This window comes from Mytilus californianus, unplaced genomic scaffold, assembly GCF_021869535.1.
Source record: "Mytilus californianus isolate M0D057914Y unplaced genomic scaffold, xbMytCali1.0.p SCAF_8, whole genome shotgun sequence".
NCBI lineage: Eukaryota > Metazoa > Mollusca > Bivalvia > Mytilida > Mytilidae > Mytilus > Mytilus californianus.
The window spans coordinates 3,256,425-3,270,852 of NW_026262734.1; the positions used below are offsets into that span (position 1 = coordinate 3,256,425).

Below are 14,428 nucleotides of genomic sequence, written 5' to 3' on the forward strand. Positions count from 1 at the left end.
AAATGAATGAATTATCCTAAGTTCTGGTTTTTCTTTAACTGTTGGGCAGTTCAAAACTTTTTTTTTAAAAGTCCGACTGTTTAGTGCATGTCAAAGACTGGAGACCATATGACAACTGCATAACAAATATTATTCATACTTAAATTGTTTATATGAACAAGTTAAAGTTAGTTTATTTTCAATTCGTGCGAAGTACAACAAACAGTGAAAACAAATAGTCATATTTTCCCTAACCGTAGTATGCTCTCAATATTCTAGGAAAATATTCTATTAAAATGGGGGGAAAAAAAGGTTTCACAGAAACCTTACTTGTAAATAATAGACGAATTAACATCAAACATTAAGGTATTATTTATTTTTCTGTTTCTAAATAAATAGTTTATTTAGTTATTCAAGTATTAATATTATCATTTGAAGAACGAACATCTATTTGGACACTTGCAGCGATATTCATCATTAATATTGTCCTGTACTCTAAAGGGATATAAGAAAGATGGAAATGTGGTATGATTGCCGATGAGACAACTATCCGCCAGAGTTAAAATAATGAGGATATAAGTTCATGTTCACTCCAATTGCTTTCTATGATGCTTCGTGTCTTGATGTAGCAATCATTATTGTTATCCTGGTAGCTTTTAAATGCAAATGATATATCTACAAAAGAAGAAAGGCTATCTAGATGAATTAAAGATTTCATATCCATATCATACTAAATCTCGTATATACACAACTTTGCCAACCTATAACGTTCTATAATAATTTCATAATTCTACGAAATTGCAAGCTTTATACTACACAAATACACCATACCGAAAAAATAAATGACAGAATATCATAAAAATTTTCAGAGTTAAGTCTTTCTTGTGGATTTTCGAATTACAAATTTTACAATGTAGCCTTCTTGATTGATTTCGACATTTTGGTAATACTAAATACTGAACATAATTTCCTCTCTTTCAGTAGTACTTCAACTGTGTTTCATGTGAAAATGAGATAAATAAAAGAACGTTTTGTGTTAAACCAGTCATAGCACATTTGAAAGGGGTAAAATGAAATGGAAGTATATAAATCATTATAATATGAAGTAATGCAGCAAAAACACATTTTCTTAATCACATCTTTGGTATAATTACTACTAATGTAAACATATGGTTCCAAGTCCAGCGTGCATGTTAGGCGTTTTTCATTATTTAAATTAGGTATAATCAAAATTGTTGAAATTCTTATTGATAAACACAAATTTGCTAGCTGTTTGAAGTAACGCAGATGTGTCTAATACTTCGATATGTTTTAACATAATTTTTCTAGCTACCTATTTAAACCTCCAGTTTCTTTTTAAAATGTATAATGATTCCTAGTCGTAGACGGTCATTTGAGTCCTGACATTTACTTTAATTCCCAAATAGAAAATTCTGTTTTGATCAGAAAATTTTAAACATTCGTTTTGAAATGAATAAAGAACTGATAAAACATTTTAATATCAGATAACCAAATATTATCTTGTCACGTTGACGCACAAAAGTATATCTCTGCAACCTTTAATATGTAAATTTATGTATTGTTAAATGTTAAAAATGATTTATACCTAAACTCTCAAACAGCAGAGTAACTTTAATATGTGGCTTGAGGTCTTCGCAAAGAAATAATCCGGCCTCTAGAAACCGTTTTACTCTCAATAAAACATCAAACACGTACAAAATCTTCAATCACCACCTTTTAAAGTTTTAAAATTTATTTAAGAAAAAGAAAATTAATCTTTATTTACAGCTGTTCACAAAAGTAGAATAATTTCGATTTTTGTACGTTGATATACCAAAACAGCTTTCAAATGAAACATAAACACTATTTGAATATCTAAACTAACAACTTACATATGTTACAAAAGTGTATCCGTATTAGAAATTGATTCGGGAATTCTTCTTTGTTTACATTTTCGATACAAATAGACCGACAAACAAACACCTACAAGCATCATTCCTGCTAATGTTGTCAACATTATCTGTACAGTCGTATGGTTTGATTCTGGTGAATCTTCAGATAAAAAAATGTATTCAGTTAGATGAGACAATTACTTAAGTAAAACTTAAGGAATACTTAATTTATGTTTTGATACAGGAAAAGGTCAGGATAAGTATGACTACAACAGGTCTTTCTACACCAGTGTGATGGAAAAAGATTTTTATTCAGCGGGAGTTCGTTTGGTTTTTATCATGACAAATTCCTGTAGGAGGGAGAGGGTGTATGTTGAGTGAGTAAGAAGCTGGTGACATTATAGTCCTTGACGTTGAAGTTAAAGTTGCCTTCAAGAATTTCGTATTATTGATTGGTAGATAATCATATTTTAGTATAATTCGCCTATCTTTTAAAGCCTTGGTCTTCTAATATTAAGAAATTGCCACATACAAGGAAGCTCTAAAAAGGCATTAAATCTGATATTTGATAAATAGAAGAGTATTTAAAAAAAATACCACACTCCAAGGTAAATGTAAACAGGTATAGTCCCTAAAACCTGACAAAATCCAATGATAACAACTAGCGGTATAAATGGAATACAACAGTTATAATTTTGACTTTGTACAGGCATTCCCCCAGGAAAATGAGGGATAAAACCTGGTTTATATGCTACCATGAGTTGCTTGACCATGATAAATGATTGTGTGTCAAATTTTACAATGTCTTATAACAATATCGTGTTCAGTCATTTCGTGCCCGTAAATGACGTTTGAATGTAAAACCAAAAAACAGTAAAATAACAAAAATATGGACTGCAAGGGAAATTCAAACGGAAAGTCATTTGTCAAATGGCAATATCAAAAACTCATACACATCAAACAAATGGAAAACAACTAGAAAGGGTACAACCTCATCACAGAAACAAGGCTAACAATTTGATACGCCTGACGCGCGTTCGTCTATATGAGACTCATCAGTGCCGGTTGATTCAAAACAATTAGAGGGTCATTTTTGATACAATTGATTTGATAAATTCGTTGCACCTCCAGATTTAAAAACAAAAGAGTTTACAAAGTCCAACATGCATATGTTTGCCGAAATTTAACATTTTCACATGATAAAAGTAAAATATCATATTTGATCATAATATTCTTCAATATTGCAGCTACATTTGTTAAAAAAAAAGCTTTCGTTAAAATCGCAATGTACTGAATTTGTAAACTTGTTGATATATAAAATTAAGTCATAATACTCATATACAAGGTATGACAGAATAATTAAAACACTTGTAGGTAACGTTTTTAAGGGAAATTACTGAGATTTTATAAGATTTAAATGAAAAGCAAAATCTTAAAACCAAATTACTGGATTCAAGTATGCTTTTTGAAATATCAGTTGATTATAATATATCCACTATGAATGAACTTCAATTATTTGTTTGATATAATGAGAATTTTTAAATGTATAGTATGGCTAACCTGAGCAAGCATTAATTAGTTGAGTGATCAGCACTGTGTGATTACCATAACTACATGTCACATTGACAGTGCCTGTACACATATCTGTTATGTAGTCAAGTTCAATCTTTGTTTCGTAGAATATTGAAATGTTTTTAATACTAATATTCATGAACTTTGAAATGTCCTCCCCCTGAAATAAAGGTTGTTATTAGATACGCATACATTAAGCATTATTGCAATTTAATCAATATGTATATGTTTTAAAAATCAAAGCACTTAGCTAGATACCAGTCTCTGATTTTATTGTATTTTTGATTTTTCGGTTTTGCTTAATTTAAATTTTTGTTCACAAATACATAAATCAATTAAATTTTCACATTTGACTTTAATTTAGAAATGAATTTCTAAATGAACTTTCGTCTGTAATTTATTACTAATATCACATCCATCCTAGAAACTTCTTGAATCTTGAATTTCAAATAATCTCTCTCTCTCTCTCTCTCTCAAAATCGAAGTGGGATTTTGTAAAAATACCAGGTGCTTAATTCATTATGCCATATCTTGATAAAGTCATCTTTGCTTGATTTTAGAAAAAATGTACCCGTTCAGATTACTTTAAAATTTACAAACAGGCAAATACTGAGACTTTGAATGCATCACTGTTATTTCGTGTTACACCAGATCTAGAGCTCTTGACATTTGGTTAGTAAAAACGCATTTTGATGCAGATATTACAGCATCAGCACGCAAATTCAAACAGTTTGAAGGCTCACTTTTATCATATACTTCATATTCAGGAGTGTGCTCCTTACGCAGAAACTGCTCCAACAAAGTTATGAGGAGGAAAAAAAATGACACTCCGTAAATTTTATGGACACCATCACGAATTGGTTGATCCATACGATGTGTCTTTGTACAAACTAACTAAGGACATTTTTACCACGTCTTAGATTGTGGTTTGCCATTACGTCGTCTGATCTTTTAAGTACCGAACGTGACCTATTCCCGATTGTAACTGTTTTGCTGAGTGTGATTTTGCATTGCTTTAAGACGTGTCAAGGTATTTTTCTATCCAAAATTCATGTATTTAGTTTTGATGTTATTTTTGTTATTGTCAAATGTCTTATCGTTTGTAGTTGTAATTCTTACTTTTTACTGTTCTATTCGTGTATGAGGGTAAAGATAATTTATCGCCCAGTTCATTTATAAGATTTCAGTTAGGGTCAACTAAATGTACACTATGTATTTGGTTTTCAGTTTGATTTAGAAAAAAATACCGACATAGCTAGATAATATAATTAATTATCTAATTACTCACACATATTTATATAAATAAGTATTGTAATTTTCATTGTTATTAAATACATGTAATATCAGTATTGTTTTTATGTGCTGATCTAGGTTATTTTACGTATTCTTTTTTTTTCTGTAGTTAGTCACCACTTCGGTGTTAACATGTATATCAATTATATGGTCATTTTTATAAATTTACTGTTTGCAAAAATATGAATTATTCTAAATACTAAGGATTTTCTTATCCCAGGCAGATAACCTTCGCCGTATTTGGCACAACTTTCTGGAATTTTGAGTCTTCAAAAGCTCTTCATCTTTGTTTGGCTTTCTTTGCTATTTTGACCTGAGCGTCACTGATGAGTCTTATGTAAACGGAACACGCGTCTGGCGTATTAAATTATAAGCTGGTACCTTTAATAACTATTAGCTTGTCGTAATGTTCTATTGTATTGTTTATTTGTATGTTTCTCTGTCCTGTATGTTCTTCCATTTATTTGTATTGTAGTCCTGTCATGTAATGTTGTCCTTTTAGTGTTATATTTAACATTGCCATTAAAGCGGGAGGTTTGGCTAGCCACAAAACCAGGTTCAACCCACCTTTTTTTCTTAAAATGTTCTATATCAAGTCAGGAAAATGGCTATTGTTATCTTATAGTTCGTTTCTGTGTGTGTTGCATTTTAGTGTTTCTGTCGTGTCGTTGTTCTCCTCTTATAGTTCATGTGTTTCCCTCAGTTTTAGTTTGTAACCCAGATTTGTTTTTTTCTGAATCGATTTATGAACTTCGAACAGCGGTATACTACTGTTGCCTTTATTTATCGGACTGTTTAAGTCGGTCTAAAGGAATATCGAATTACAATTGAACAGTTGCCCGATTGCTGAATGACCATATACTGTCATGCAAGTGAGAGGTTTAGCTAGCTACAAAACCAACTTTAATCCCATTTTCTACATAAGAAAATGCCTGTACCAAGTCAGGAATATGACAGTTGTTATTCATTAGTTAGATGTGTTTGAGATTTTGATTTTGCCATTTGATTAGGGACTTTCCTTTTTGATTTTTCCGCGGAATTCGGTATTTTTGTGATTTTACTTTTTACTAAGTGATGAAGACCGGGTACTTTTTGTAACTAATTAAATGTACCAAAAATGGTTCTATAACAAGTAAAAAATAAGATGATAATAATAAACTTAAAGGAAAATTCAAAACGGATGGTCCTTCATACTACGTCTTCTTATTCGGATTATAATATAATGCTTTTACCTCAAATCTTCCCGAGCACAAAGGTTTTGGATAACCATTATAAATCATGACAATGCCATTCAACTTCCTGTTTTCTAAGCTGAAGTTCTTCATATTTTTTACTGAGGGTTCCGCTGACAAGACAAAGTAATAGAGTTCAAAGAACAAACAATAATAAATGGAAGTCACAAACAGGGTTTAATTTTGGTGTTATGGTAAAACGTAAATGATAGTAACATAAAAAAAGAAAACAAAATAACAAGAACAACAGATTTTATCAGTAAACATGTTTCTGTATATTAGACAACAGATAGATCTACATTATTTGTCAAAAATTACTGTTTTTAAAAATCATATTGAAAAATTTAAGTTGTGTCACTTCTGACGTAAACGCAGCTTTTTTCATTAAAAAACAAAATTGTGGTAAACAGAAAGTAGCAAACACATTATATTTAATTTGTTTTAAAAATGAAAAACATCAAGTTTAGAAAGTTTTTCGAGTACTAGTACCCAATAACTCCTTTATTCAAATAATTTAAGGAAAGGATATAAAGCACCCTAGATTATATGATAATGTGTTACTTACAGATGAAATCGTTTTCATTTAGCAAAAGATTGCCTGAATAACAGTGAAATCCGAAATCACATTTATACACTTGATTTACGTCCGTTGAGTTAAAATGTTTTATAGTAAGATTGTATACCATTTTCCTCTCATGATATTCAACAGTAACTGCATACTTTTCATTGTCTCTTGAGTTTAAATTGTAGGCTAATGTTTTACCGTTTGGTAGCTTAGTCCATAACATTGGAGCTGATTTGTCCTCTGTCTGTATAATGCATTCAAGAATAACGCTTCTTCCAAAATACACAGGCTTAGTCATTAGTTTCCACTGTATTACTTCTGTTGCATGAAAATAATGTCCTCCAATTAAATTAATGCGTTGATGTATTCATAAACTTGAATAACTAGATAAACTAATATAAACTATGAAATGAATAACGTTAAAACAGCTTCTTTCTATGCATTCAATACTCGTGTGTACCATGGAAATGTATTCCATCTTCCTTTGAAAATTTGAAAAGTATTGAACAAAAACAATTTAGGGGCAGTAGTCATGATAATGGCTATCCAAAGATCATCAATCTTTTCAGAATAAGGTAATGAAATTATAAACACACACTGGAGGATTGCACACAATTAAACCAGTGTTGATCTGAAATGGTCATTTTGATTTGTATAAAAAGAATGAGATGTGGTATATGATTGGCAATGAGACAACGATCCACGTATAGGCAAATGTACGGCTTTCAGCAATGAGAAAAACTCATACCGTATGGTCTGCTATAAAAAGACTCGAGATGAAAAAATGAAACTATTCAATTGAGAAAATTGATAAAGTTTACAAAAGGCACACTAACATTATGATGACGTTTGTCACTGATTCTAGTTGAATTTTTTCATTTATGTGATTCATGATGAAATACTTTATCCTTTATTTTTAGTAAAAGACTTATTTTCAAGAACGACTGAAACCAACATAACAGAACGTTTTACGTTCAGTATCATAAATAGGTTGACCCATACGAAATGAGTATCTGTCAACTCAGTGGTGACTATAGAGAAATTATCATGTATGTACGGCCTTCAACAATTAGTAACAATCAAGTTTAGAAATCACAAATTTCACATGTTTGCCAACGTTAATCCCTTCACATAAGGAGGGATAGTGCTGTAACAGCACAACATTCGACTATAAGAAAAAATCAGTTAGAAATGGCTTAATTTCATCTGATGTTTGAATTATATTTTCCACGAATGAAACGCATATGTATACTGAACTAGATCTACCTACACTTTGTCTATCTTTATAATTTGTATTGTTATAGTAATTCAAAAATAGAGGCAGAACATCTGCCAATGTGCTAAAACAAAAACAGTCATAAAAAAAATTGCGAGATTCAAAATACTCAATACTAGTTACAACATACAAACAATGCGGATGTAAACAATACAATTGAGAACGGAAATGGGGAATGTGTCAAATAGACAACAACCCGACCAAAGAGCATAAAAAAGCCAACCTTCAGCGTTCGCCGTTCAACTATGAGAAAAAACACTACCGTATAGTCAGCTATAAACTTCCATTATATTTACAACGATGCGTGAACAAAACAGACATAATAGGTAAAAATAGAAATCAGTACTTTCTGTTTTGCTCAAACTCAATTCAATGGGGATATTGTTCAGGATTTTAACGACAACTATTGTCGGTTGGAAACATAACTTTACGACAAAAGAGATGATTTCAGCTTTCAAATTGTGAACTTTCAATTTATATGTAGCAACATTCCAGCAGCGCCTGCAAACGGAGTATATATCTCCCAATTAATACGATATTCCAAGGCTTGTATTTCCTATCATGATTTCCTTGATAGAGGATTGCTGCTCACAAAGAAGCTTTTAAACAAAGCGTTCCAAATGGTGAAGTTGAAATCATCTCTTCGTAAATTTTACGGACGCCATCACGAGCTGGTTTACCGTCACGGAATATCTATTTCACAGAAGATATCGGATATGTTCCTAATGTCTTAACTACAATCCCGTTCCCTTTCCATGAATGTGTCCTACCGACTTAGACTATTGACCGGGTTTAGAATAATACGAGCAACACGACGGGTGCCACATGCTTAACCTTCCAGAGCACCTGAGATCACCCCAAGTTTTGGTTGGGTTCGTGTTGCTCAGTCTTTAGTTTTCAATGTTGTGTCTAATGTACTATTATTTGTCTGTTTGTCTTTTTCGTTTTTAGCTATAGCCTTGTCAGTTTATTTTCAATGTTTAACGTAACTACCAAATGTTCATGCTTCCACCTGAAACACTTTTCAATCAAATAATGAATATTGTATTATGGACCATGTACGTTTATTATCGCGCCTACTCCTTTTTCAGTTATTGTATGAGTTATTTGACATATGTTAAATCAATTGCTATCTGAATAAATTAATTATCTAAAAATATACTTACCATCAGCGCTGTTTGCCTTCGCTGTATACCATAGTACTATAATGACTAGTAATACATATTTGGTTGAACGACTACACCGTCTGTGAAAAAAAAATAAAGATGTCAATACAGATTTGTACTGTGAGCGATCATATAGCAAACATTGCGTTAAATAAAGTAATACAACAAAAATACCAAACACGGAAAGTCCTTGATCAAGTGGCAAAATCAAAAGCTTAAACATATCAATCGAATGGATAACAACGGTCATATAACTGACTTGGTACAGACATTTTCGTATGTAGACAATGGTGGATTCAACCTAGTTTCATAGCATGCTAAACCTCTCTTGTATGACAGTCGCTTAAAATTCCATTTTATTTACACAAATGTGGGAACAAAACAAACAGACATAATAGGTAAAAATATCAAAAATAGGTATACAGCTGTCAACCTTCAGCAGTCAATATTGTGTGATAATCTTAATCACTTTAAAAAAAATAAAAAAATATGTCAACAAAGAAAAACAAAAAGGCGTAGAAACAAAGCACATAAGCGAAAAAACGAAAGATAAGATTACAAAAATTACCATAGCACAATCACACAATAACGGGATGTATAAATACCAAAACACACTTTCTATTCAGCCTTATGACTTCAAAACAAACATTCTATATGACGCCGGTATGTATGATAGTTTTGTTAGTTGTCATTTGCTAACGTTATTGAGACGATAATACACTTAAATTGTGTTGTCATGCATAACAATTTAGAGATTTTGGTATATATATGATCTCAAAAGATGAATTTCGATATCTTCTTTATATCAAAAATGGTCAGCATCATTTCGCTTAAATAGATATGATTATACCATTGTATGTTATGATCCATTTGGTGCTATCATGCTTATCTGATAGAACGATGGAAATATTTGTTTCATCATTTGAATACTGAAAGAAAGAAATGTTAAATGGCTGAGAATGTTATTTTATGAACACATGTGAAAAGGAAACCGAAATGCAATATATCATAATAAATATAAGTGGATAACACGCAACAAGCGCATTGTATGTGTTTATCGTTCTATAAATTAGTAAAATAACTTAGTAAATGTAATTTCGATAGATTAAATACTTACATTATAAAATTCTTGGAATGTGTCTCTCTTAATTTGTTATTGCGATGTATCTTCTTTATTATGGTTTTAACTTGATGTTTAACTTCTCCACTATTTTGAAGCTTACTTTTTCCATCAAGCAGATGCAATGATGGAATTATATATCTGTTGAAAGCAAAGCATTCACAGTTTGTCATTACAGGAAACAATTTTATTCCCTTGATTATACTCATGTTTTCCATATGCCGTTCCAGAATATATCTGTCACGTTTATTTATTGTATGATATACTAAATAGGAAATTGTAATCTGATGACGGTTACACTTAAACTGTGTTTGTATTGCTGCATTAGTTTCTGTAAAATATTGTATTTTCATTATTTCTACAGTATCCACATCAGTCGTATGTGTTCCACAACACTTTGCTCTTTTTACGTGCAAATAAAACGATTTAAAATGATTTGACGGGAGATCTGTTATAAATCTATGATCACTTAACACTACACTGATAATTGATTTTTTTCCCATGGGTGTTCCACTAACAAACACTATTCGCACATTATGTTTTTCCATCACCATTTCACCTTCAAAATAAAGCAAACAATTATATTATTCATTTTTCATATATTCAGCGTTTATGTTAAAACATTAATGCTTCGCTAATGAAATCGTGTTCTTTCATCCCTTTTGAATAATTAATTTTCGAATTTCAGATGATATTTGTATATAATATAGTACAAAGAATATTTTCTGAAAAATGAAATTATTAAATATATATTTAAAAAGTGTTATATTTTAACATCGCATAATTTTGTTTACGGAAACAGCGTTGCGAAATATAGCCACAACACAGTAGAATATGATTTAGACAAAAGTGAAAACTTATGGGATATCACAACTCTTATGCAGAGGAAACTGAGTGTTTTAATTCTTTCCGACAAGTGGATGATATATGCAATACAACGTGTAGGTTTTTAAAGAACATTTTTTTTTTTAAATTTAAAAAAAACAAAAATGCATGTAGATATACGCACCGCTATAAGTATTTGTATTACATAAATTGGGTATTTTTATATAATCAGAGGGATTTATATACATAAAAGATTAATAAGATTTGCCAATTAGACAACTCTTTACCACAGAACAAATGCTCAAACGTGTACAAAACAACACCAATATTAAAAAAGGAAAAATTTAATGTAATTATCTATAAATATTTCGGATAACAGTTATCTTTCATCAGTATGATTATGATGTAAAGTTCATCATATCATTCTAATCTGATTCTAACAATAATAATAAAATGTATATGATTTGTACCGAACATAAAAACGATTTAATCATTCTAAAATTTCAAAAATAACGTAGGTTAGGCATTTACAAAAGGTACTGCATACATATGCTACTAACTAGTAATGTATAATATGAACTGGTACGTTAATGAAATTTTACACGTGACGAAAATTAAGATATCAAAACAAAGACTGAGTAGGAAATACATTCCCAATTAACAACACTGACCGTTTTATGCTTGAGTAATATTCAAATTGCAAATTTGACGACGGTAAAGTGATGACAACTGAGGCTGCGTATTTTCATCTCCCAAATAAATGGTAGTTTGATAATGATTATAAACAAAATTTAATTTAAAAAAGTTACGTAAATGATCGTGACGGTGTACTTATGGATCTCAAATGAATAGCACCCTACGTAATTAAATGGTATAATTCTAGAATTTTGAAGTTGACAAAGGTACAGGAATAGCAACAGAGACTGCGATTTGGTGCTATTTTTTTAATTTTCAAATATTAAAAATTTTCCAGAGCGAGTCAATCCTCCCCAGACCAAGCAGTGTTGTGGTCGTTGATTGAAAAGGTCAGTTGATTCAAACATTGGCCCCAAATGTGATCAATGAAAACAAATGGAAAGGGTGTAGGTATAATTCATGCAGTGCTTTTTATTTGGGTTATATATATCATATATTCCTGACTTGAAAATGGTGAAATGGTGGATTAAACCTGGTTTTATAGCTAGATAAACCTCAGTAAAGTAGTCGCATCATCACTAGTGTATGATACAGCTCAGGTGTGCATGTGCTTACTCAAACTTTCTCAAACTACTGATGCCTTTATCAATGCAGTAATTCGGTTGCAATGGACATTTAGTTTAACAAACAATTTAAACTCAAACAAAGCAATAATACGAAAAAAAATGTCTAGAACTCAATACAAAACGTTTTAAGGTTTTAACTTTAAACAATTTGATTGTACATGTTAATAGTTCGATCTAAAAGATTTTGTTTTTATTTGCTGGAAAATAAATATTTTGAGCGACTATATTAATTTAACCAAAACATTTTTAGAATAACCCTGTTGTTTTTCTACATACTGAAATAATATCGATAATAAAGTCGCTTTGATTCATTAACAATGATTTATAATCGTATACTACCAGGTCTCAATTTGCAGTCACTTTACAAAGTGAAAAAATATTTCCAAAAACGTACTGTACCGTCTTTTATTGAAAACTTACTTTTCTTATTTGTCAAATATTGTACAGACCTGAATCAACCAACGACTTTAATTAATTCAGCTTAGTTCCACCTTTCTAATAATGCGTGTATCTGTCACCTGTTTCACTTATCGCTTAAACACTTTTAATTAAATGTAATGGTATATATTTACCTGTCCTATTTGAGAGTATTATTATAGTTCAAATGAAACAGGTCATTTGATAAGTAAACCCCGATAGCATAAAAGGTAAACAATAATACAGTTGTACTTGCATACTAAATATCCTTTTCAAACGCTTTAAAAAAATGAATTTTGTAGATATAAACACTAGCTTGTATACTGACCAAAAGGTTATCTATCAATGACAACATTCCAAACATTATGACAAATGGTAAACAAAATGGAGATACTGATTTTCCCTGAGAAAGTTTTTACTAATCAATGCATTAGAACAACTGAACAGCAGGGCTTGTTTGGTCTTCCTGTTAACGATTTACAACGTCTTTTTATCATATAATACACGCACAATTTTAGGAATACTAGATCTAGAATTCCTAGTAAATCAGGAAGTGATAATGAAAGTATATAATTCATAACTTGTTATTATAATGATATAAATTTTAAATTTTGTTTTAAAAGGAAATTTAATGAATATCAATTAGACCCTTTTTTAATTTCTCTTATACGACTTATTGAATTTTGTCTTGAAAATATTCTAGTCGTTCAATAGTATTTAAAGACAAAATATGCATACTTTTAAGAAAAATTGTTGATAAATGCATAGTGATAACAATGTAAGTTAATTCAAAACATAAAAGGTATATAATACATGTATATATACATACAGATAAAACTTGACAATTTCCCTTCCACCACATATCAAGACGTTCTATTTGTAATGAAAACCTTGACATTATTATGGATTAGATATTATGCAAAGTGTTTGTATTGGTTTAAAACGTTCAGAATATTTGAATATTGCATATGAATTGAAACAAACATTTAAATAGGTTCATCAATATATAGATATAATAAGTAGTGACGAAGGATTTTCTTTCTTATAATGAATAATATAAGTGCATATCGGATTGAATATTGAACTAATCTATTTATTTCATTAAAAATGGGATAAGGGGGTAATGACTATTATTTATAATACTAGTGGATAACTATTTGAACATCCCTCGACCATAAATGTTACCAGTGATGGTATTACGAAAGTTTCGAGTAACAATTTTTTTACATACTATTTGTGTGGTGGTTTATTGTGCGACAGAGGGAAAGTCTATTTAAAAAGAGACCGATGCATAGCATAAACAATGAATAAAACAATATTAGGTAGAAAGAAATAGTACATGGCTGTATCAACATACTATATTATGGATTGATGATACCCTCGGGGAGGGTGTAGGTCGTTTCCTACCTAACTAACACCTAAGCGCTTGCCATCTTTTGCAAGTTAAATAATCTTTGAGGCTGTGTGTGATGCAGATAAGTTGTCAACGATGTCATTCTTTCCCATATGTATGCAAACAAAGTCTGGTTTAAATTTCTTCGTTATGTGGAGATAAAAATGTCTCAATGACTGTGCTTTCCTCCAGCCTACACTGTGGAATAAGAATCCCCTTAGGAAAACATTTCATTAGAGGCAGGCAAACTTTGTATCTTCATATCTTTGTTGTTCATGTTTACAAACATTTAGACAAATAAAAAAAACAATGGCTGGAAAAATGGTAAAGACCAACAAAAACAAACTTAAACCTGTAAATAAATCCTCTTGGTTTGGAGAAGGCAGATGTTGAATTGGATGCGTGAAACATGTTTGTTCATGATCAACCCTCCATT

The 14,428-nt window shown here is 30.7% G+C and overlaps 2 protein-coding genes across 12 annotated transcripts in view; one reads left to right on the forward strand and one right to left on the reverse strand.

Annotated features, from left to right (window-relative positions):
* The window catches only part of LOC127712260 (neural cell adhesion molecule 1-B-like), a 210,506-nt gene that overhangs the window by 56,478 nt on the left and 139,600 nt on the right, over positions 1-14,428 (forward strand). The window lies entirely within an intron of this gene.
* Positions 337-14,428, reverse strand: part of LOC127712269 (uncharacterized) — a 138,022-nt gene continuing 123,930 nt past the window's right edge. For 2 of the 10 annotated variants that reach the window (XR_007987008.1, XM_052218648.1), the window contains 5 exons: positions 6,534-6,851; positions 5,969-6,081; positions 3,432-3,603; positions 1,872-2,031; positions 337-654 (listed from right to left, as the gene is read on the reverse strand). Coding sequence is in view for 8 of the 10 variants with exons in the window: in XM_052218648.1 (XP_052074608.1) it covers positions 1,877-2,031; positions 3,432-3,603; positions 5,969-6,081; positions 6,534-6,851 (758 nt within the window). In the remaining 2 variants the exon portion in view is untranslated. Of the gene's footprint in view, positions 655-1,871; positions 2,032-3,431; positions 3,604-5,968; positions 6,082-6,533; positions 6,852-8,975; positions 9,056-10,092; positions 10,655-12,631; positions 12,731-13,428; positions 13,496-14,428 lie in introns of those variants that run through there. The other 8 variants (XM_052218640.1, XM_052218641.1, XM_052218642.1 and 5 more) reach the window with 8 other exon arrangements.